Source organism: Phyllobates terribilis, unplaced genomic scaffold, assembly GCF_046119375.1.
Source record: "Phyllobates terribilis strain yellow unplaced genomic scaffold, ASM4611937v1 Scaffold_2__4_contigs__length_985480577, whole genome shotgun sequence".
Taxonomy (NCBI): Eukaryota; Metazoa; Chordata; class Amphibia; order Anura; family Dendrobatidae; genus Phyllobates; species Phyllobates terribilis.
The window spans coordinates 365576223-365601880 of record NW_027362762.1 but is presented as its reverse complement, the minus strand read 5'-3'; the positions used below and the strand labels follow the sequence as shown (position 1 = coordinate 365601880).

General features: G+C 41.8%; 1 protein-coding gene across 1 annotated transcript in view; it reads right to left on the bottom strand.

The window, feature by feature from the left end:
- TMEM47 (transmembrane protein 47) overlaps positions 1-25658 on the bottom strand; it is a 212598-nt gene that overhangs the window by 68653 nt on the left and 118287 nt on the right. The window contains exon 2 of the mRNA XM_073664713.1: positions 24717-24857. Coding sequence (XP_073520814.1) covers positions 24717-24857 — 141 coding nt within the window. The remainder of the gene's footprint in view (positions 1-24716; positions 24858-25658) is intronic.

Here is a 25658-nt window from a genome sequence, read left to right as displayed (position 1 = left end):
AATACCCACGGAGCTTCCCAGGCTACTAATATCAGCCCCCAGCTGAATACCTAGCCTTTACTAGCTATTAAAATGGGGGACCCCCCAAAAAAAATGACGTGGGGTCCCCCCTAATTTAATAGCTAGCACAGGCTAGGCAGACAGCTGGGGGCTGATATTAATAGCCCAGGAAGGGTGCCATGAATATTGGCCCCCTCCCAGGCTAGAAACACCAGCCGTCAGCCGCCCCAGAAATGGCGCATCCATAGGATGCGCCAATTCTGGCACTTAGCCTCGCTCTTCCACGCTGCCCTGGTGCGGTGGCAGGGGGTAATAGGGTTGGGGTTGATGTCAGCTTATAATGCCAGCTGACATCAAGCCCAGGTTAGTAATGGAGAGGCGTCTATAAGACACCCCCATTACTAACCCCATAGTCAAAGTTAAAAGAAAACACAAACACCCAGAGTAAAGTCCTTTAATTGAAATAAAGACACAATTCTTTATTGTTCTAAATTAAACCATACTTACCATCACGCCCATTCCAGCTGAAGCCAACGATCTCCTGCAATAAAAGAAAAATAATAAAGCAACCTCATCCTTACCTTTCGATGGTTCCCAGGACAGCTCCAGCTCTGCTACATCGAGATGACAGGCTGGACCGCAGCAGAACGCTGCCATCCAGCCTGTCATCCCGCAGACACTGAGAAGCGCAGGCATGCTTGCGCTCCTCAGAGTGTCTCTGTGACGTCATCCAGATGAGCCGAGTTCATGTCCAATGAACTCAGCTCACCTCATGCACGTCACTGACAGCGTGGGAAAATTCTCCTGCACTCAGCGCTTCAGCGTGAGAATTCTCCCACGCTGTCAGTGACATACATGAGGTGAGGTCATGTCCAATGAACTCAGCTCACCTCATGCACATCACTGACAGCGTGGGAAAATTCTCACGCTGAAGTGCTGAGTGCAGGAGAATTTTCCCACGCTGTCAGTGACGTACATGAAGTGAGCGGAGTTCATTGGACATGACCTCGGCTCATCTGGATGCCGTCACAGCCAGACACTGAGGAGTGGAAGTATGCCTGCGCTTCTCAGTGTCTGCGGGATGACAGGATGGATGGCAGCGTTCTGCTGCGGTCCAGCCTGTCATCTCGATGTAGCAGAGCTGAAGCTGTCGTGGGAGCCATGGAAAGGTAAGGATGAGGTTGCTTTATTATTTTACTTTTATTGCAGGAGATCGTTGGCTTCAGCTGGAATGGGCGTGGTGGTAAGTATGGTTTAATTTAGAACAATAAAGAATTGTGTGTTTATTTCAATTAAAGGACTTTTTTCTGGGTGTTGTGTTTTTTTAAATACTTTACTAGAAATTCATGGTGGTCATGTCTAATATTGGCGTGACCCCATGAATTTTGGGCTTAGGGCCAGCTGATAATGCCAAGCTGGCCTTAACCCCTTTATTACCCAGTGAGCCACCGCACCAGGGCCCTGGATGAGTTGGGTACAGCGCCAGAAGATGGCGCTTCTATGAACGCGCCATTTTCTGGGGCGGCTGCGGACTGCAATTTGCAGCGGGGGTGGCCCAGAAAGCTTGGGTCTCCCTGCGCTGCGGATTCCAGCCCCCAGCTGCCTAGTTGTATCTGGCTGGGCACAAAAATAGGGCGAAGCCCCACGCATTTTTTTTTAAAATTATTTCATGAAATTCATGGAATAATTAAGAAAAAAAGGGCTTCCCTATATTGTTGTGTCCAACCAGGTACAAATAGGCAGCTGGTGGTTGGGGGCAGCCCATTCCTGCCTGCTGTACCTGGCTGGACACAAATATAGTGCGAAGCCCCACGTCAATTTTTTTTTAATTATTTCATGAAATAATTTTTTTAAAAAAGGGCTTCCCTATATTGTTGTGTCCGGCCAGGTACAAATAGGCAGCTGGTGGTTGGGGGCAGCCTGTTCCTGCCTGCTGTACCTGGCTGGACACAAATATAGGGCGAAGCCCCACGTCAATTTTTTTTAAAATAAGTCCTTTATTTTAACACTAAATGACATTTGAGGAGTTAATAAAGATGCAGTCCCTAAATTATTATTTATTTTTTAATTAATTTTTCCCAAAACTTTTGACGTGGGCTTCGCCATATTTTTGTATGCCAGCCAGGTACAGCATCCAGCTTCTATGAACGCGCCATTTTCCGGGGTGGCTGCGCACTGCAATTTTCAGCGGGGGGAGGGGGGGGGCAGAAAGCTTGGGCCTCCCTGCGCTGCAGATTCCATCCCCCAGCTGCCTAGTTGTACCTGGCTGGACACAAAAATAGGGAGAAGCTTCACGTATTTTTTTTTTTTAATTATTTCATGAAATTCATGAAATAATTAAGAAAAAAAGGGCTTCCCTATATTGTTGTGTCCAACCAGGTACAAATAGGCAGCTGGTGGTTGGGGGCAGCCCGTTCCTGCCTGCTGTACCTGGCTGGACACAAATATAGTGCGAAGCCCCACGTCAATTTTTTTTAAATCATTTCAGGAAATTCATGAAATAATTTAAAAAAATTGATGTGGGGCTTCGCCCTATATTTGTGTCCAGTCAGGTACAGCAGGCAGGAACGGGCTGCCCCCAACCACCAGCAGCCTATTTGTACCTAGCCGGACACAACAATATAGGGAAGCCCTTTTTTTCTGAATTATTCCATGAATTTCATGAATTTAAAAAAAAAAAAACGTGGAGCTTCGCCCTATTTTTGTGTCCAGCCAGGTACAACTAGGCAGCTGGGGGCTGGAATCTGCAGCGCAGGGAGGCCCAAGCTTTCTGGGCCCCACCCGCTGCAAATTGCAGTCCGCAGCCGCCCCGGAAAATGGCGCGTTCATAGAAGCGCCATCTTCTGGCGCTGTACCCAACTCATCCAGGGCCCTGATGCGGTGGCTCACTGGGTAATAAAGGGGTTAAGGCCAGCTTGGCATTATCAGCTGGCCCTAAGCCCGAAATTCATGGGGTCACGCCAATATTAGACATGACCACCATGAATTTCTAGTAAAGTATTTAAAAAAAACACAAACACCCAGAAAAAAGTCCTTTAATTGAAATAAACACACAATTCTTTATTGTTCTAAATTAAACCATACTTACCATCACGCCCATTCCAGCTGAAGCCAACGATCTCCTGCAATAAAAGAAAAATAATAAAGCAACCTCATCCTTACCTTTCCATGGCTCCCACGACGGCTCCAGCTCTGCTACATCGAGATGACAGGCTGGACCGCAGCAGAACGCTGCCATCCAGCCTGTCATCCCGCAGACACTGAGAAGCGCAGGCATACTTCCACTCCTCAGTGTCTGGCTGTGACGGCATCCAGATGAGCCGACAATGAACTCGGCTCACCTCATGTACGTCACTGACAGCGTGGGAGAATTCTCCTGCACTCAGCGCTTCAGCGTGAGAATTTTCCCACGCTGTCAGTGACGTGCATGAGGTGAGGTCATGTCCCATGAACTCGGCGCACCTCATGCACGTCACTGACAGCGTGGGAGAATTCTCACGCTGAAGCGCTGAGTGCAGGAGAATTTTCCCACGCTGTCAGTGACGTGCATGAGGTGAGCTGAGTTCATTGGACATGACCTCGGCTCATCTGGATGACGTCACAGAAAGACACTGAGGAGCGCAAGCATGCCTGCGCTTCTCAGTGTCCGCGGGATGACAGGCTGGATGGCAGCGTTCTGCTGCGGTCCAGCCTGTCATCTCGATGTAGCAGAGCTGAAGCTGTCCTGGGAACCATGGAAAGGTAAGGATGAGGTTGCTTTATTATTTTACTTTTATTGCAGGAGATCGTTGGCTTCAGCTGGAATGGGTGTGGCGGTAAGTATGGTTTAATTTAGAACAATAAAGAATTGTGTCTTTATTTCAATTAAAGGACTTTTTTCTGGGTGTTTGTGTTTTTTTTAAATACTTTACTAGAAATTCATGGCGGTCATGTCTAATATTGGCGTGACCCCATGAATTTCGGGCTTAGGGCCAGCTGATAATGCCAAGCTGGCCTTAACCCCTTTATTACCCAGTGAGCCACCGCACCAGGGCCCTGCATGAGTTGGGTACAGCGCCAGAAGATGGCGCTTCTATGAACGCGCCATTTTCCGGGGCGGCTGCGGACTGCAATTTGCAGCGGGTGGGACCCAGAAAGCTTGGGTCTCCCTGCGCTGCAGATTCCAGCCCCCAGCTGCCTAGTTGTACCTGGCTGGACACAAAAATAGGGCGAAGCGCCACACATTTTTTTTTTTAATTATTTCATGAAATTCATGGAATAATTAAGAAAAAAAGGGCTTCCCTATATTGTTGTGTCCGGCTAGGTACAAATAGGCAGCTGGTGGTTGGGGGCAGCCCGTTCCTGCCTGCTGTACCTGGCTGGACACAATTATAGGGCGAAGCTCCACATAATTTTTTTTTAATTATTTCATGAATTTCCTGAAATAATTAAAAAAAAATTGACGTGGGGCTTCACACTATATTTGTGTCCAGCCAGGTACAGCAGGCAGGAACGGGCTGCCCCCAACCACCAGCTGCCTATTTGTACCTAGCCGGACACAACAATATAGGGAAGCCCTTTTTTTCTTAATTATTCCATGAATTTCATGAAATAATTAAAAAAAAAAAAACGTGGAGCTTCTCCCTATTTTTGTGTCCAGCCAGGTACAACTAGGCAGCTGGGGGATGGAATCTGCAGCGCAGGGAGGCCCAAGCTTTTTGCCCTCCCCCCCCCCGCTGAAAATTGCAGTCCGCGGCCGCCCCGGAAAATGGCGCGTTCATAGAAGCTGGATGCTGTACCTGGCTGGCATACAAAAATATGGCGAAGCCCACGTCAAAAGTTTTGGGAAAAATTTATTAAAAAATAAATAATAATTTAGGGACTGCATCTTTATTAAGTCCTCAAATGTCATTTAGTGTTAAAATAAAGGATTTATTTAAAAAAAAAATGGCGTGGGATCCCCCATAATTTTAGTCTCTAGCGGAGGTTAAGCAGACGGCTGGGGCAGATGTTTGAAGCCTGGGAAGGGGGTAAAACCCACGGAGCTTCCCAGGCTACTAATATCAGCCCCCAGCTGAATACCTAGCCTTTACTAGCTATTAAAATGGGGGACCCCCCAAAAAAAAATGACGTGGGGTCCCCTCTATTTTAATAGCTAGCAAAGGCTAGGCAGACAGCTGGGGGCTGATATTAATAGCTCAGGAAGGGTGCCATGAATATTGGCCCCCTCCCAGGCTAGAAACACCAGCCGTCAGCCGCCCCAGAAATGGCGCATCCATAGGATGCGCCAATTCTGGCACTTAGCCTCGCTCTTCCACGCTGCCCTGGTGCGGTGGCAGGGGGTAATAGTGGTGGGGTTCATGTCAGCGCCAGCTGCCATGAAGCCCAGGTTAGTAATGATGGCCGTCTATATGACACCCCCATTACTAACCTACAAAGTGTTAAAAAGAAAAAACACACTACACCCAGAAAAAAATAATTTATTTGAAATAAAACACCATTTTATTTAATTCTTAGTTTACTAAAAAAAAAATAGTTACCTGTCCACGTTCCTGCGCTGATCTCCCATGCACAGCTGTCACATCTGGAGATGGTGACAGCTGTGCATGGCTGCTGTAAGCTCACGCTGCCGGGAACACGTCCGCTCCCGGCAGCGGGAGCCACTGACTGAGGTCACCGGAGTGCATTCAGGCAGCGCAGCTCCGGAGACCTCCTTTACGGCAGTGCTGTACCGTGGGAATTTCTCACGATACAGCAGTGCCGTAAAGGAGCTAACCGGAGCAGCGCTGCCTGAACTCCGGTGAACCCTTACGGCCCCGTCATTCTAGCGGCGGCAGCGGTTCAGAGCGGTCACATTCTATGTGGCTGCTCTGAACTGGAGATCTTCGTGGGACACTCGTGGACTACTACGGAGGGGTAAGGATAAGGTTGTGGTTTATTATTTTATATTTTATTACAGGAGATCGATGGCTTCGGGGAATTAGGTGTCTTGGTGAGTATAGGTGTAGTTTTTTATTTTTTACTTTATTTTAGGTGGCGATCGGCGGGGACAGGTAATGTATGAACTAATTTCTTTTAGGTAACCACTGGCCACCAATGACATGTATCTAACATTTATTGGGGACACAGTAGGGCAATTTAAATAGCAGGATCAGGCTGATGGGAACTACTGCTCCCATCGAGCTGATCCTGCTGGCAGGAGTGGACGGGGGACAGACATAGGCCGATGGGAGTAGTAGTGTCACATCGGCCTATGTCTGCCCGCACACACACCCGCACACACACCCGCACACACACCCGCACACACACACCCCGCACACACACACACCCCGCACACACTAATCATGACGGGTCCGGGAGGTGAGGCTGACCTGTGCGGCCGTGGGAAAGTTGATGTGAGTTCATGCAGTCAAGCATGAACTCACATGAACCCTCTGAGGGCACCGCGGCTACTTCAAATGAACAGCTGATCGGCATCACCTGATACCTCAGCTGTTCATTTGAAATAACCGGCGGGAAAGCGCAGCACAGAACGGGAAAGCCGGCGGTGAAGTCTTTTCACTGCCGGCTTCCCCGCCCGGGTCCTTCGCTCCTTGGTGCTGCGCTCCCCGCCCGGTCCTAATTTACGATCGGGATGGGAGGTGGCGAGGGGAGCGGAGGATCGGGGTGGGAGGCTGCGGGGAAGCAGTATGGGGCTGCGTGATTGTTTAAAAGCCGGCGGCTTTTTACCGCGCGCCGGCTTTTAAACAATCAGGAGAATTCTCCCACGCTGGGATGGCATTCTGATGACAAGCTGGATCGCAGCTGAGCGCTGCCATCCAGCTTGTCATCCTTCAGAGACACTGCAGAGCGCAGGCATTATGGGAACTTCCGATTCCGGTATTCGATATTATAAAAGTATCGGAATTAAGTATCGGAATTCCGATACAGTGAATATCGGCCGATACCCGATATTTCAGTATCGGAATGCTCAACACTAATTATCGCCTAATATTGAGCAGAATTAAGTATGCTGACATTCCCCTATATACAGCATGAGCCCCCACACAGTCCCCTATATACAGCATGAGCTCCCAAACAGCCTCCCTGTATACAGCATGAGCCCCCACATAGCCTCTTATATATAACATGAGCCTCCACATAGCCTCCTATATACAGCATGAGCCCCCACACAGCCTCCCTATAAACAGCATGAGCCCCCACATAGCCTCTTATATATAGCATGAGCGTCCACATAGCCTCCTTTATACATGTAAACATTCCATACACATTAAAAAAAACATACTCGTCTCACTCCTGTTCCTCCGACGCTCTACTCCTGTCTCCTATGCACTGATTGTCAGCAGCAGCAGAGCAATGAAGTGATTTGAATAGGAGGTGTATGTGCAGTACCCTGCGGCAGCCACTACAAGTAGACATCCTGCTCCGCAAGTAAATAATTCTGATAGCAGCTGATCAGCGGTGGTGCAGGGTGTCGGCCGTTCAGACATTGATGACTTATCCAAAGTGACCCTTTTAATGTAATTACTAATTACCTCGCAGTAAAATACTGATGTGATTTACTAACTAAAAGTATAAAAGAATGTATTTAGAATTGAATTTTCTTACTTACTTTTTTCTATTCCCTATGTCGCTAGACATGTTTATTCTGCTAACCTACATAACTAGTGTGGGTTATATATCTTCTATGTTCATAAAAGCCTTTTCCATAAGACATGTTAGGACAAATTGATGTCACAGCGGCTGGCCTCCATTCAGAACCATATGTACAAATCAGAGCAAGAAGCAGCTCACAAAGAAAGACTCTCATTATGTTAGATCTAGCTTGTCTATGTAATACATGGTCGGCCATTTGGTGCATAGCTAACATGCCATACTACATTATACCAGATGTCTGTTCCCAGATATATTGCTTGCTGCAGTTTCACTAGGGGTTCTTGAAAATGGAGCCGTGGTGAAGAGCAGCTATTTACATGCAGAGCATGCATTTGTTTCAGTAATCACTGGAAATAAATGTTTGTATATTGGTTTCAAGATAAGACCGAACTGAATTACGGATTAAGCATAGTTCATGTGTTTAACACTTTTGCTTGTCTGAAAGGTTTTAAAATCTAGGCTAAAGAACGGTAAATTGTGGACTATGCTTATACCGTATAACTAAGCATGGTTAGCTTAATATATAATTCATTGCCTAACAATCCATGTCAGCATGTCATTCAAGGACAAACTAGAATTTATTTATTCCGTGTGAAATAAGAACAAGCCACACAACAGGCTATTGAAAGATTGTATCTTTTCATCAGTGAACTTCCCAAGAAACAGTTTAGAAAATGCATTGTACTACAAAGAAATGGGCTTAGTAGCACATTGGGAAGAAACATTGCACTGCTAAATACTTCCTCAGGAACAAATACACAATACCACTAAACTCTAATATAATAAAGTATAATCTACTGGAATAAAAGGAAACTTGGTTCCTTTATGAAATTTCAATTTTCTTTGTTAAGGATAATGAAAGCTGACTGGAAATGCAATCATACACTGAATAAACAATAATAATATAGGAAACTTAATCTATGATCACAATATGCTTTTCTTCATTTTTGCATAATTCTGCAGTGAGTTATGTAATAAGTAATATATAATTCACTTTATCTTTACTTCCTTTTTACATACGCATGCACACTCAGAAATGCTAAAAAATACAGGCAAATTATTGAGCAAAAAATTAAAATCAGTGACCGTTAAAGTGAATTTACTAATTACAATGGAACCCACTATAAGATAAGTTAAGATGCAGTTCTTCAAATTGATGCATAAAAAGGAGAAAAAATTAGTAAAGTGTAGGGATCGGTGCGATTTTGACAAAGGCCGCATTATGATATCTAGATGACATGTGTATCATGCCAGGTCTTGTGGGTGTTCCTGCAATGCAGGCCCGGCGTCAGCACCTGGGGCACCCGGGCTAGTGCCGGGGCCCTGAGAAAGCAGGAGGGCCCAAGGGACAGCGTGGGCGGGGGCACTCGCTCCTGGGCCGCCACCCACATGCTTTAAACTCTCCCTGTTCCTCTGCTGCCCGATGTCTTACGCCTCTTCTGACTCTGTGACGTCTCAGGACAGAGGGCGCGATGACATCACTACAGTGCACCCTCTGCTCTGAGCTGTCACAGTGCAGAGAGCTGGAAGACCCTGAAGAAACAGGACCTGTGGCCAGTGAGGAGGGGTAAGTATTTGAATTTTTTTATGTATGGAGTATTATATGGGGGCCCATTATGTATGAAGCAATATATGCAGCCCATTATGTATGGAATATTATATGGGTCCATTATGTATGGAGAATTATATTGGGCCCATTATGTATGGAGCAATATATGGGGCCCATTATGTATGGAGCATTATATGAGGCCCATTATGTATGGAGCAATATATGTGGCCCATTCTATATAGCGCATTATTTGGGGCCCATCCTGTATGGAGCACTATATCGGGTCCATTCTGTATGGAGCATTATATGGGGTCCATTATTCTGTATGAAGCATTATATGAGACCCATTATTTTGTATGGATCAATATATGGGGTTCTTTATTCTGTATGGAGCATTATATGGGGTTCTTTATTCTGTATAGAGCATTATATGGGGTCCATTATGTATGGAGAAATACAATACAGACCAAAAGTTTGGACACACCATCTCATTTAAAGATTTTTCTGTATTTTCATGACTTCGAAAATTGTACATTCACACTGAAGGCATCAAAACTATGAATTAACACATGTGGAATTATATACTTAACAAAAAAGTGTGAAACAACTGAAAATATGTCTTATATTCTAGACTCTTCAAAGTAGTCACCTTTTGCTTTGATGACTGCTTTGCACACTCTTAGCATTCTCTTGATGAGCTTCAAGAGGTAGTCACCGGAAATGGTTTTCACTTCACAGGTGTGCCCTGTCAGGTTTAATAAGTGGGATTTCTTGCCTTATAAATGGGGTTGGGACCATCAGTTGTGTTGTGCAGGAGTCAGGTGGATACACAGCTGATAGTCCTACTGAATAAACTGTTAGAATTTGTATTATGGCAAGAAAAAAAGCAGCTAAGTAAAGAAAAACGAGTGGCCATCATTACTTTAAGAAATGAAGGTCAGTCAGTCCGAAAAATTGGGCAAACTTTGAAAGTGTCCCCAAGTGCAGTTGCAAAAACCATCAAGCGCTACAAAGAAACTGGGTCACATGAGGACCTCCCTAGGAAAGCAAGACCAAGACTCACCTCTGCTTCTGAGGATAAGTTTATCCGAGTCACCAGCCTCATAAATCGCAGGTTAACAGCAGCTCAGATTAGAGACCAGGTCAATGCCACACAGAGTTCTAGCAGCAGACACATCTCTACAACAACTGTTAAGACGAGACTTTGTGCAGCAGGCCTTCATGGTAAAATAGCTGCTAGGAAACCACTGCTAAGGACAGGCAACAAGCAGAAGAGACTTGTTTGGGCTAAAGAACACAAGGAATGGACATTAGACCAGTGGAAATCTGTGCTTTGGTCTGATGAGTCCAAATTTGAGATCTTTGGTTCCAACCAACTTGTCTTTGTGCGACGCAGAAAAGGTGAACGGATGGACTTTGCATGCCTGGTTCCCACCGTGAAGCATGGAGGAGGAGGTGTGATGGTGTGGGGGTGCTTTGCTGGTGACACTGTTGGGGATTTATTCAAAGGCATACTGAACCAGCATGGCTACCACAGCATCTTGCAGCGGCATGCTATTCCATCCGGTTTGCGTTTAGTTGGACCATCATTTATTATTCAACAGGACAATGACCCCAAACACACCTCCAGGCTGTGTAAGGGCTATTTGACCAAGAAGGAGAGTGATGGGGTGCTACGACAGATGACCTGGCCTCCACAGTCACCAGACCTGAACCCAATCGAGATGGTTTGGGGTGAGCTGGACCGCAGAGTGAAGGCAAAAGGGCCAGCAAGGGCTAAGCATCTCTGGGAACTCCTTCAAGATTGTTGGAAGGCCATTTTCGGTGACTACCTCTTGAAGCTCATCAAGAGAATGCCAAGAGTGTGCAAAGCAGTCATCAAAGCAAAAGGTGGCTACTTTGAAGAACCTAGAATATAAGACACATTTTCAGTTGTTTCACACTTTTTTGTTAAGTATATAATTCCACATGTGTTAATTCATAGTTTTGATGCCTTCAGTGTGAATGTACAATTTTCATAGTCATGAAAATACAGAAAAATCTTTAAATGAGAAGGTGTGTTCAAACTTTTGGTCTGTACTGTATATGGGGCCCATTCTCACTTGTATGGATGAGTGCGATCCAATTCTCGGATGCACTCGCAGCATGCTGGGATTGTTTTCTCATGTCGAATCGGCATCGCAGATCTGCACTGCCCCATAGTATAACATTGGACCGAGTGCTATACGATAAAACATCAGATAGCACTGGGCCGTGTTATACGCCAGTGTGAGTGAGCCCTTATATTGTAAATTGATAAATTGCAGAACAACAGCTGTCATTTATTGTGTCACTTGTCCCTACATATTTATTTATATTGGTTTTACATCAGGAGAATTACAGGTTCAAATCTTGGAACACAGAGTATGAAAAACACCAAGGCAGAATGATGTATACGTTCCACAGAGAGTGAAACCTTGGTAAAACTTAAAGTGTACTTATCAGCTTTGTGTGGATTCCTTTTTCACTTGCGTAGTCACTCGCAATGGGCAGTCAATTGGATATGACTTACTAAATTTGACTAATTAAAAAAATATCTTAAGCACCTTCTAAATGACCTGACTTTTCAGCAGAAGTCAGGTCTGAACTTCTGTGTTAAGTCATCCTGGTGTGCTGAGTGGAAACCCCCAATCCTCTACAGCATTAGATGATTAGGTGATTATGGTTTGTGTATACTCCAATGGAAGTAAACTTGAGGTCTAAGGCTATGTGCCCACGTTGCAGAAATGAAGCAGAAAATTTCTGCTTCATTTCTGCAAGTCCTCTCCCGGAAAAACGCATGCGGAATTCAGCAAGCGTTTATCGCACGTTTTTCGCGCGTTTTCGACATGCGGAATTGCCTTGCGTTTTTTCATGCATTGAATAAGGCAATTCCGCTTGCGGAAAAGCAAAATTAATGAACATGCTGCGGATTTTTGAACGCAGCATAAACACTGCAGAAAAATCCGCAGATGGGCATAGAACTTGCGGATTCTCATTGGGGACCATGGGGTGCGGATTACCAAGCGTTTTACAAGCGTTTCCGCTTCGTAAATTCCGCATCAAAAACGCTTGTAATCGGCAACGTGGGCACGCAGCCTTAGTGCTACTTTGGTCAGTTTAAGCAATTTTTTGTTGATAATATATTGGTCAATATGTCCCAATTTTCCCAAAAATCGAGTGCATTCCTTTGGAATTACTGCTTTGAGAGACATTTATTGCATGACTGATTTTAACAATGAGGAAAAGGAGATTGAAAAAGATTCTTTGTAAGCACAAGAACCTAGATTCAATAAATGTAAAGGTGTGTTTCACACAGATTATTAGAATATCATCATGCTAAATCTTGAAGTATAAAGACTCCCATTGAAAATATAAACTAATTATAATGGCAATTAACTATTTCATAGCAAGATATATGCTATTGTGATTCACTTATACATCATCACTTTTGGTCGTGATTTTGCTCATATATTGTGTTTTAATAGTTTGATGACTACAAATGCATGTTTACTTGGTCTATTACAGTGCCAGCCAAAAGTATTGGCACCCCTGAAATTCTGTCAGATAATACTCAGTTTCTTCCTGAAAATGATTGCAATCACAAATTCTTTGGAATTATTCTCTTCATTTAATTTGTCTTCAATGAAAAAAACACAAAAAGAATTGTCCTAAAGCCAAATTGGATATAATTCCACACCAAACCTAAAAAAGGGGGTGGACAAAAGTATTGGCACCCTTTGAAAAATCATGTGATGCTTCTCTAATTCATGTAATTAACAGCACCTGTAACTTACCTGTGGCACCTAACAGGTGTTGGCAATAACTAAATCACACTTGCAGCCAGTTAACATGGATTAAAGTTGACTCAACCTCTGTCCTGTGTCCTTGTGTGTACCACATTGCGCATGAAAAAAAGAAAGAAGACCAAAGAACTATCTGAGGACTTGAGAAACCAAATTGTGAGGAAGTATGAGCAATCTCAAGGCTACAAGTCCATCTCCAAAGACCTGAATGTTCCTGTGTCTTCCGTGCGCAGTGTCATCAAGAAGTTTAAAGCCCATGGCACTGTGGCTAACCTCCCTAGATGTGGACGGAAAAGAAAAATTGACGAGAGATTTCAACGCAAGATTGTGTGGATGGTGGATAAACAACCTCGACTAACATCCAAACAAGTTCAAGCTGCCCTGCAGTCCGAGGGTACAACAGTGTCAACCCGTACTATCCGTCGGCGTCTGAATGAAAAGGGACTGTATGGTAGGATAACCAGGAAGACCCCACTTCTTACCCAAAGACATAAAAAAGCCAGGCTGGAGTTTGTCAAAACTTACCTGAGAAAGCCTAAAACGTTTTGGAAGAATGTTCTCTGGTCAGATGAGACAAAAGTAGAGCTTTTTGGGAAAAAGCATCAACATAGAGTGTACAGGAAAAAAAAGAGGCATTCAATGAAAAGAACACGGTCCCTACAGTCAAACATGGCGGAGGTTCCCTGATGTTTTGGGGTTGCTTTGCTGCCTCTGGCACTGGACTGCTTCACCGTGTGCATGGCATTATGAAGTCTGAAGACTACCAACAAATTTTGCAGCATAATGTAGGGCCCAGTGTGAGAAAGCTGGGTCTCCCTCAGAGGTCATGGGTCTTCCAGCAGGACAATGACCCAAAACACACTTAAAATGGTTTGAGAGAAAGCACAGGAGACTTCTAAGGTGGCCAGCAATGAGTCCAGACCTGAATCCCATAGAACACCTGTGGAGAGATCTCAAAATGGCAGTTTGGAGAAGGCACCCTTCAAATATCAGGGACCTGGAGCAGTTTGCCAAAGAAGAATGGTCTACAATTCCAGCAGAGCATTGTAAGAAACTCATTGATGGTTGTTCGCAGTTATTTTGGATAAAGGTTGTGCAACCTAGGATTAGGCTGAGGGTGCCAATACTTTTGTCCGACCCTTTTTTGGAGTTTTGTGTGAAATGATCAATGATTTGATTTTTGCTTCATTCTCTTTTGTATTTTTTCCTTGCAAGCAAATTAAATGAAGAGCATAATACCAAAGAATTTGTGATTGCAATCATTTTCAGGAAGAAACTGAGTATTATCTGACAGAATTGCAGGGGTGCCAATACTTTTGGCCAGCACTGTATATACTGATGCATTTTGTGTAGATTTGTGTCATGTCACCTCTTTATCACTCACACCATTCACCACTGTTTTAGCGTAGTATAACGTGGTATAATGCAGTACTATTTATCCCCATACTCATATATTTCCACTTCAGTCTAGCTGAAGTTTATGTATATCATTTTTTCACACACACTTATCCCCAACACTCAGCCATTAACACACACCTTTCACATTTATTTCACAACTTTTCACTCAGTCATCACCTTTTCACCTCATTCACATATACATCCGTTATGTGTCTAATGTGGTTAAGGTGAATAGAAAGCAAGTTATATGTATACTGTATTTACCTGGTACCAGATATGGAGGTGAATTCTCTATTTAGCCATCACATTCTGGTACAGACTTAATGGGCTTCTTTGAATCATCTCTTAAGGGGAGTTTGTCAACCCAGGCTGAGAGTATAGACTAAGCACACAGCTTTTAGAGAATATGGTCCCAATAAAAATCATACCTCTAGTGTTCTAATGGCTGACTCAGTTCTGTAGAAACTAAAATATGCTATTAAGGTGCTCGTTCCGCCCACTGCAGTTGCATACCCCGTCTCCATCTTTTGTGATTGACAACACTGACTTGACTGGAGCAAGCACTGTGCAGAGAGAGCTCAGGCAAGCCAATCATTGTCAAAACCAGTATTGAGGGAGGGAGCATGCAAAACCAGCGTGCGGAACAGTGCACTGAGTCTCTTGGTCATTCCAAAGGTACACCAATCACCCAAATTAGCATAGTTCATTAAACCTCTATTTTTTCAAAATTAAGGCAATGATTAGAGTATTAAAATGCGATTTTTATAGGGGCCTATATTCCAAACAAGTTGATATGCTTAGTTTATACTGCCAGTTTGGGTTGACAGACTCAATTTAACTGTCTATTTTATGTATACTGTCTCCCTAAGAGGTGCTCTGTGTATACCATCTTTAAAACCCTTTAAAAATATGAATGGGCTAAGTGTGCCTGTCTGCTCATGCACTGGGCAAGCTCTCCAACACTGCAAACAGTGCTGCCATGTGCACTTGATGAACAGGTAGTGGGTGACAATGCGGACACCGGCAGCGTTTAGACAGGCACTTGGTAGGATGGCAGATGTATTTTTTTTTATATCTTTTGGTCCATGTAAGTGATTGCGGATATTTAAAGGGGTTCTCTGAGAAATTTAATAAAATAATTAAACAAATAATACACATTTAAATATTGAACATTTTTCTAAATACCATTACTTAACAAAAAGGTATTCTTTATATACTGCACTCTTGTCAGTATTTCAAAGATGGCAACTGCCATCTACCTCGTTGTGCAGTCCGTCCTAGATTTCAGAAGAAACGGAGTAGTATGGGCTGCTTGAAGCAGGAGACAGACGCACTAAAACTGTCAGGTTGACTTAGATGGATATTCATTCTCAGTCAGCTAAAGAAAGGTGTTAATCTTCTCCTTTAGTCCTCTACGCACAGTGTCCTGTCAGGCTGACTGAACAGAGGAATGTGAGTTCACACTGCTTGACATGACGCTGCTCTGACATGACTTCTGTGTCGAGCAGATGCTCTTCACTCAGCTCGTTCTACTGTGTGTCCTCTGAAATCTAGAACGGGTTGTCATTGATGGTAGTTACAATTTTTACCAAAGTGCAGTAGAGAAAGAATACCTTTTTGCTAAATAAAGGAATTTAGAAAAATGTTTAATATTTAAATGTGTATGATTTATTTTATTACATTTCTCAGAGAACCCCTTTAATATGCTGCACTAGTAATAGGTATTTAAAATAATTAAAAAATATTTCTGTAAATACATAAAAACATTAGAGAATTGTATGATGGAGATGCGAATAGTACATGTTTAAAAAAACTATTTTGATTTAACAAAACTAACTTGATTTAACATTTTGTCACATTATTTTCAGGGGTATCATCATAAACAAAAAAGGCTATAGTGGTGTAGTGGTGTGCTTTACACCACTATAGCCTTTTTAGTTTATCTCTTTGTTAGGGATCACGTACACATGTGGTCAAAATTGTTGGTACCCCTCGTTTAATGAAAGAAAAACACACAAAGGTCACAGAAATAACTTGAATCTGACAAAAGTAATAATAAATTAAAAATCTATGAAAATAAACAAATGAAAGTCAGTCATTGCTTTTCAACCCTGCTTCCACAGAATTAAAAAAAAATTAAACTCATGAAATAGACCTGGACAGAAATGATGGTACCCCTGAAAATAATGTGACAAAAGGGACATGATAAATCAAGTTGTGTCCACTAATTAGCATCACAGGTGTCTGCAATCTTGTAATCAGTCAGTGAGCCTATATATAGGGCTACAGATACTCACTGTGCTGTTTGGTGACATGGTGTGTACCACACTCAACATGGACCAGAGGAAGCAAAGGAAAGAGTTGTCTCAGGAGATTAGAAAGAAAATTATAGACAAGCATGTTAAAGGTAAAGGTTATAAGACCATCTCCAAGCAGCTTGATATTCCAGTGTCTACAGTTGCACATATTATTCAGAAATTTAAGATCCATGGGACTGTAGCCAACCTCCCTGGAAGTAGCCGCAGGAGGAAAATTGATGACAAATCAAAGAGACGAATAATACGAATGGTAACAAAAGAGCCCAGGATAACGTCTAAAGAGATTAATGGTGAACTTCAAGCTCAAGGAACATCAGTGTCAGATCGCACCATCCTCCGTTGTTTGATCCAAAGTGGACTTCATAGGAGACAACCAAGGAGAACACCATTGTTAAAAAAAAAATTCCAGACTGGAATTTGCCAAACTACATGTTGACAAGCCACAAAGCTTCTGGGAGAATGTCCTATGGACAGATGATACAAAAATGGAAGTTTTTGGCAAGGCAAATCCCCTCTATGTTCACAGACAGAAAAATGAAGCATATCAAGAAAAGAACACTGTCCCTACTGTGAAACATGGAGGAGGCTCTGGTATGTTCTGGGGCTGCTTTGCTGCATCTGGCACAGGGTGTCTTGAATCTGTGCAGGGTTCAATGAAATCTCAAGACTATCAAAGGATTCTAGAGAGAAAGGTGCTGCCCAGTGTCAGAAAGCTTGGTCTCAGTTACAGGTCATGGGTCCTGCAACAGGATAATGACCCAAAACACAGCTAAAAACACCCAAGAATGGCTAAGAGGAAAACATTGGACTATTCTGAAGTGGCCTTCTATGAGCCCTGACCTACAACCTATTGAGCATCTTTGAAATGAGCTGAAACATGCCGTCTGGAAAAGGCAACCTTCAAACACGAGACAACTGGAGCAGTTTGCTCATGAGGAGTGGGCCAAAATACCTGTCGAGAGGTGCAGAAGTCTCATTGACAGTTACAGGAATCATTTGATTGCAGTGATTGCCTCAAAAGGTTGTTCAACAAAATATTAAGTTAAGAGTACCATCATTTCTGTCCAGGCCTATTTCATGAGTTCAATTTTTTTTTAAATTCTGTGGAAGCAGGGTTGAAAAGCAATGACTGACTTTCATTTGTTCATTTTCATAGATTTTTAATTTATTATTACTTTTGTCAGATTCAAGCTATTTTTGTGTCCATTGTGGGTTTTTCTTTCATTAAACGAGGGGTACCAACAATTTTGACCACCTGTGTATGTATGTGTAATACATGAAGTTACATATCACCAGTCGGTGTCTTCATCTGCTTTCAATCTTATTCTGGTCGCTCTGGCATATTTAACAGATTTTGTATTCCGCCGCATCGCTGTGTGTTGCAGAAGTCACTTTTCTCAATACAAGTCTATTGGACTCAGATCCAGGCTACAAAGCCACATTCTGAATTCCCATATTGGATTTGCATTGAGAAGAGTTAAGTGACCTCCGCTTCACACAGCAACCACTATGTGATTTGGCAGGTTACAATTGCAGTCATGCGGTGCCAGAACCGGGGCTGAAAACTGGTGAAGAGTCGAATATGGCTACCGGTGAGTATGAAACTACATGCATTACATTCACACACGTGATCCCTAATTGTGGGATAAAAAAGAAACGCTGAAGGGGTGCTTTAATGAAAGCTATTCACTTTATTCACAGTATATATTTGTACAAGTGTTTTTATTGGTAGCTAGAAAATAGTCACTGGTGTAACTGAAGGAGAAAAAAGAAAATCCAACAACACACTTTTGTGAAAGTAATTTTAATATAATTGCCCTTTTCTCTTTATTTTAAGCACAATATTACTGTATCAGATGGTCTTTTGTTTTTCTTTTATTCAGCATCTTATTTATCTAGTGCTTAAGTGACTTTTCTTCCTAGTTAGTCACTTATACTGTAACATGTTCTTTATATTCTTTTCTACTATCACATTTGTCCTGGATCATTGCTGATCTTCTTTAGGCATGATGTACATGGCAGTGCTATTACTGTAGCAGACTGATTGGATGTATATCTAGGTACTGTATTTTAAGACACTATTGAAGTCCATGAGCGCTAAATTACAGGATTATGGAAATATACATGAGCGTGCCGTCAACAGAACTGACTCCTTTAAATACAGTTATATGAAAAAGTTTGGGCACCCCTCTTAATCTTAAGCTTAATGTTTTCTTAAAATTGGTGTTTTTGCAACAGCTATTTCAGTTTGATATATGTAATAACTGTTGGACACAGTAATGTTTCTGCCTTGAAATGAGGTTTATTGTACTAATAGAAAATGTGCAATCTGCATTCAAACAAAATTTGACAGGTGCATAAGTATGGGCACCTCACCAGAAAAGTGACATTAATATTTAGTAGATCCTCCTTTTGCAAAAATAACAGCCTCTAGTCGCTTCCTGTAGCTTTTAATGAGTTCCTGGGTCCTGGATGAAGGTATTTTTGACCATTCCTCTTTACAAAACAATTCCAGTTCAGTTAAGTTTGATGGTCGCCGAGCATGGACAGCCCTCTTCAAATGATCCCACAGATATTCAATGATATTCAGGTCTGGGGACTGGGATGGCCATTCCAGAACATTGTAATTGTTCCTCTGCATGAATGCCTGAGTAGATTTGGAGCGGTGTTTTGGATCATTGTCTTGCTGAAAGATCCATCCCCTGCGTAACTTCAACTTTATCACTGATTCTTGAACATTATTGTCAAGAATCTGCTGATACTGAGTGGAATCCATGTGTCCCTCAACTTTAACAAGATTCCCGGTGCCGGCATTGGCCACACAGCCCCAAAGCATGATGGAACCTTCACCAAATTTTACTGTGAGTAGCAAGTGTTTTTCTTGGAATGCTGTGTTTTTTTGCCGCCATGCATAACGCCTTTTTGTATGACCAAACAACTCAATCTTGGTTTCATCAGTCCACAGGACCTTCTTCCAAAAAGAAATTGGCTTCTCCAAATGTGCTTTTGCATACCTCAGCCGACTATGTTAGTTGCGTGCCTGCAGAAACGGCTTTTTTTGCATCACTCCCATACAGCTTCTCCTTGTGCAAAGTGCGTTGTATAGTTGACCGATGCACAGTGACACCATCTGCAGCAAGTTGAATAATCTTTGTTTTCAGATCATTTGACAGTTGTTTTGAGGAGCCCATGATGCCACTCTTCAGAGGAGATTCAAACAGGAGAACAACTTGCAAGTGGCCACTTTAAGTAGCTTTTCTCATGATTGCACACACCTGGCTATGAAGTTCAAAGCTCAATGAGGTTACAAAACCAAAAAAAGTGCTTTAGTAAGTCAGTAAAAAGTAGGTAGGAGTATTTAAAACAAGAAAATGATAAGGGTGCCCATACTTATGCACCTGTCAAATTTTGTTTGAATGCAGATTGCACATTTTCTGTTAGTACAATAAACCTCATTTCAAGGCAGAAACATTACTGTGTCCAACAGTTATTACATATATCAAACTGAAATAGCTGTTGCAAAAACACCAATTTTAAGAAAACATTAAGCTTAAGATTAATAGGGGTGCCCAAACTTTTTCATATAACTGTACATATTGGCTAGAACCTGTAAACTTCCCAAACTTCTTCAACTTACACATCCATGGTCTAGTGCTACAAATAATATTACCACTTACTTCAGCTCTTCCTGGTGCCACTCTGGCCCCACGGCGACATCTTGTGATCGCAACTTCTGACTTGATAGGAAGTCAGAGGTAACAGTCACAAGTTCTCATTGTAAGTCTATGAGAGCCTTGTTCTGGCCTCGTTCTAGCTCTCATAGACTTACATTGAATTATGACTTTCAGACTGCCCAGCAAACACTGGAGCAATTCGGTAGGTCACAAACTGCTGGAGCCCGTCAGGAGCGGCACAGGGAAGAGCTGAAGACGGCAGCTGGTAAGTATAAGACAAGGGGCAGAGAACTTAGATTAGTAGCACCCACTTCAGCGCTGTAGTAAAAAAAATGCTGGAGTGGTGCTTTCATTATTTTGAATAATTCCTCAGCCATTAAACCTCACAGGTCCTTAGTCTTTGCTATTTTTCGGCAGTACTGAATGACATAATATAAATGTGACATCACTGCTTCACCTGATATGAATGTGACAGAGATGTCACTGTGGAAGGCTCTGACATCACATCATGTGCAGCAATAATTGGTCTCTTTTGACATTTTAAGCATATTTAGAAATATTTTTATATCCTAAAAATCCTGTTTTAGTGAATTATTTTATACACCCTTTTCTGCTATAAAATACAGAAAAATATTTAAGTAAATAATGTTCAATTGATTTAAAACTTTCCTGGAGATTTGATTATAGCTCAGTTTAAATCTATTGACCAAGCAGCAAAAAGCCAATCCTGGATAAGTGTGATTAATACTTGAAATGTCTAGGAAGCTGCTAGAAAAGAATAGATGTTCTTTATGTAGAATTAGGAAAGGGCTATATTTAGAGCCAATCCTGCCAGGCATTGTTGCTTCAAGGGCTTGCACTTACAAATTCATTTCTCTGTCTCAAGTGGTTAAAGGAGTCACAACAAAAGCAGAAAATATGTGAATAGAAAATGAGAAATGCTGTCAACTACAGCAATGTCGCTTTCAGTAGAGATGTATATGCATCTTTACTCTGTAGAAATCTGCAGAATTTATTTTTAATAGTCTCAGGTTATATCAGGTTTCCATTTTAAATGTAGCAAGCCCTGTTATTAACCTAAATTATCTTGCCTTTAGCTGTAACATTATGAGGAGCAAAATTTAATTTAACTACTGAAAAAAATCTTTATTCTTCAGATCATAAAGATGTTATTGTTTTTTGTTTTTTTTTAAAAAAAAGGAAACAAACTGTGGGAGCATTTACAAGAGAACGACATACAATACATAACCAACTTTTTATTTATATAGATCCATAAGCCAGGTGACCATTGGCTTCCATTTTATGAACTATAAAGGGCCATAAAAAGATTAAAAAATATAAAAAAAACATTATGCCCACCTTACCGCTCATCTCTCTGGCCTCTCCACTCCTTACTTATATTTAACATGCTTTGGGGATCTGAGAAAACCCTGGAGCACAATATGAGACATTAAATTCGCAAAGAATAACTCCTCTGCTAATCGAATTTCCCAGGAAAAGCCATGTGAGCAGGTGAATTACATTTTTTCCTGATCAGCTCATCTCTACCAATGAGCAAACACAATGCAACAAACCCAGTTAATGATACAGAAAAAGAGTAAGACAAGCCTGTAAAGCTTGGCATACACTAGAGATTCAGAATTATTTCTAGCAGCCGGTAGGACTGCTTCTTACAGCACAAACGATAATGACAGATGCCAACTGATGTTCATAAGCTTTGTTGCATTTTTATTTCATTGTCGCATGCAGCTAACAATTCTTTCACTGAAAGCTCAATCTGCATTGTATCAATACAAGCCCAGACCAGTCCCCAGATCATGGCAGAGAATAATCAGCAATTTTTTTTAACTTATGGCATTTCATCCATAATAACGTTCATAGACCCTCACAGTCCAACCGTAAACAAGTCATTTCAAAAATGTTCATCCGAAATCCATAATATTTGGCTAGCTTGACAGTATACCATTATACCATTATATATATACATACACACACATAACACATAATTAAATAATACCACTCAGCAATCCACCATAGAGTAAGAACTATAAACATTAGACAACATGGCAATTACTGATTCTCATTGGCAGCCTTTCTGTGCCTTTTTTCCACTAGGTGGAGCTCTGCTTCTCAATCAATATTATGCAATTAGCACCTAATGGTACACCGCAAACTGACATGGATTCATGACAAGTACAGGTGAAGCTCATGGTTTTTATGTGTTTCATCTGTATGTGCCAGCCACAAACTGAAAATTGTCTTGCTGTGTGGTTTGCGGTCATGTGGCACACTATAATGGAAGTCCAGCCTAAAAAGATTACTTCAATTTTAGCTGATAATAAGTGTAATATATATGTATATATATATATAATCTTTAAATCTTTAAATGAGAGGGTGTGTCCAAACTTTTGGTCTGTTCTGTATATATATATATATATATATATATATATATATACAGAACAGACCAAAAGTTTGGACACACCCTCTCATTTAAAGATTTTTCTGTATTTTCATGACTATGAAAATTGTACATTCACACTGAAGGCATCAAAACTATGAATTAACACATGTGGAATTATATAGTTAACAAAAAAGTGTGAAACAACTGAAAATATGTCTTATATTCTAGGTTCTTCAAAGTAGCCACCTTTTGCTTTGATGACTGCTTTGCACACTCTTGGCATTCTCTTGATGAGCTTCAAGAGGTGGTCACTAGAAATGGTTTTCACTTCACAGGTGTGCCTTGTCAGGTTTAATAAGTGGGATTTCTTGCCTTATAAATGGGGTTGGGACCATCAGTTGTGTTGTGCAGAAGTCTGGTGGATACACAGCTGATAGTCCTACTGAATAGACTGTTAGAATTTGTATTATGGCAAGAAAAAAGCAGCTAAGTAAAGAAAAACAAGTGCCCATCACTACTTTAAGAAATGAAGGTCAGTCAGTGTGAAAAATTGGGAAAACTTTGAAAGTGTCCCCAAGTGCAGTTGCAAAAACCATCAAGCGCTACAAAGAAACTGGCTCACATGAGGACCGCCCCAGGAAAGGAAGACCAAGAGTCACCTCTGCTTCTGAGGCTAAGTTTATCCGAGTCACCAGCCTCAGAAATCGCAGGTTAACAGCAGCTCAGATTAGAGACCAGGTCAATGCCACACAGAGTTCTAGCAGCAGACACATCTCTACAACAACTGTTAAGAGGAGACTTTGTGCAGCAGGCCTTCATGGTAAAATAGCTGCTAGGAAACCACTGCTAAAGACAGGCAACAAGCAGAAGAGACTTGTTTGGGCTAAAGAACACAAGGAATGGACATTAGACCAATGGAAATCTGTGCTTTGGTCTGATGAGTCCAAATTTGAGATCTTTGGTTCCAACCACCGTGTCTTTGTGCGACACAGAAAAGGTGAACGGATAGACTCTACATGCCTGGTTCCCACCGATAAGCATGGAGGAGGAGGTGTGATGGTGTCTGGGTGCTTTGCTGGTGACACTGTTGGGGATTTATTCAAAATTGAAGGCATACTGAACCAGCATGGCTACCACAGCATCTTGCAGCGGCATGCTATTCCATCCGGTTTGCGTTTAGTTGAACCATCATTTATTTTTCAACAGGACAATGACCCCAAACACACCTCCAGGCTGTGTAAGGGCTATTTGACCAAGAAGGAGAGTGATGGGGGGCTACGCCAGATGACCTGGCCTCCACAGTCACCAGACCTGAACCCAATCTAGATGGTTTGGGGCGAGCTGGACCGCAGAGTGAAGGCAAAAGGGCCAACAAGTGCTAAGCATCTCTGGGAACTCCTTCAAGATTGTGGGAAGACCATTTCCGGTGACTACCTCTTGAAGCTCATCAAGAGAATGCCAAGAGTGTGCAAAGCAGTCATCAAAGCAAATGGTGGCTACTTTGAAGAACCTAGAATTTAAAACATATTTTCAGTTGTTTCACAATTTTTGTTAAGTATATAATTCCACATGTGTTAATTCATAGTTTTGATGCCTTCAGTGTGAATGTACAATTTTCATGGTCATGAAAATACAGAAAAATCTTTAAATGAGAAGGTGTGTCCAAACTTTTGGTCTGTACTGTATATATATATATATATATATATATATATATATATATATATATATATATATACGGTATACACACATATACAGTATATATTTATATACACACATATACACACACATATATATATACACACACACATATATATATATGTATATAATATATGATAAGTAATAATGATTATTATAATATTCAATATTTCTACTACTGAATGAAAAGTTCTGTGGATGCCACTTTGCCATCAAACTTACCTGCAGCAAAAAGCATGACAGCCACCGGTCTGTAGAAGCGTCTGCGAGAACCCACACAGATGGAGACTAAGCCAATAAGGAATGCAATAAGTATGATGGCAGCGCCACCAAGTAGTAAGGCAAGGGTTGCAATCTGCCAATCTAGAGAAGAGAGAAAACATGTAAAGCATGAAAAGTCATGATAATTTTACTACTTTTCCATCATTTAAATATCGTTTAAAAATATACGTAAAATATTGTGACATCCAGTTATTGTTGTTTGCAACTGTACAAGTAAAGTGATATACAATATACTGCTATTTTTTTTACACTTTCTTAAGAGAAATACAGAATGATCTAACCAACACTTGCTATAATCCTTGCTATAGTTCATATATGCAATGTTTTTACTACCTCTTTCGAGAACAGTATTATGTAGGGAAAGAGACCCTGATTCCAGCGACGTATCACGTACTTCACTGGGTGCAGCAGTTGTGATACAATCAGAGGTTTCTCTGCTGTAAATGTAGCAGTGATCAGAAAGCTAACACCACCCACATCCTGCTTTCTATGTACATTGTATATTGACAGTAAGCTGCTAATTAGTGCTGGGGGTGTGGTTGGACAAGGAGGCAGCTAGTCCTGCAGTGATAATCTCCTGCTGATAAAACACTTATAGTATAAAAACTACTGCACAAAGCCTAGTAAGTGACACATCACTGAAATCAGTGTCTCAGCCCCTACCTACTGTGTTCTCAAAGGGATAAAGGAGAAAAAAGAGGGGAGTGTTTATATCTTTATTTAATACATTAATAAAATACCATGTTGTAAAAAGGACATCAGAAATGGCAACACACAGAGGAGAGGAAGGGTTCTGCACATGAGCAGGTAGTCAAATAGTATAATGTTAAGGGCCAGTGGGACCAAAACATGGACAGTATCACATATCAATCATTTATAGTC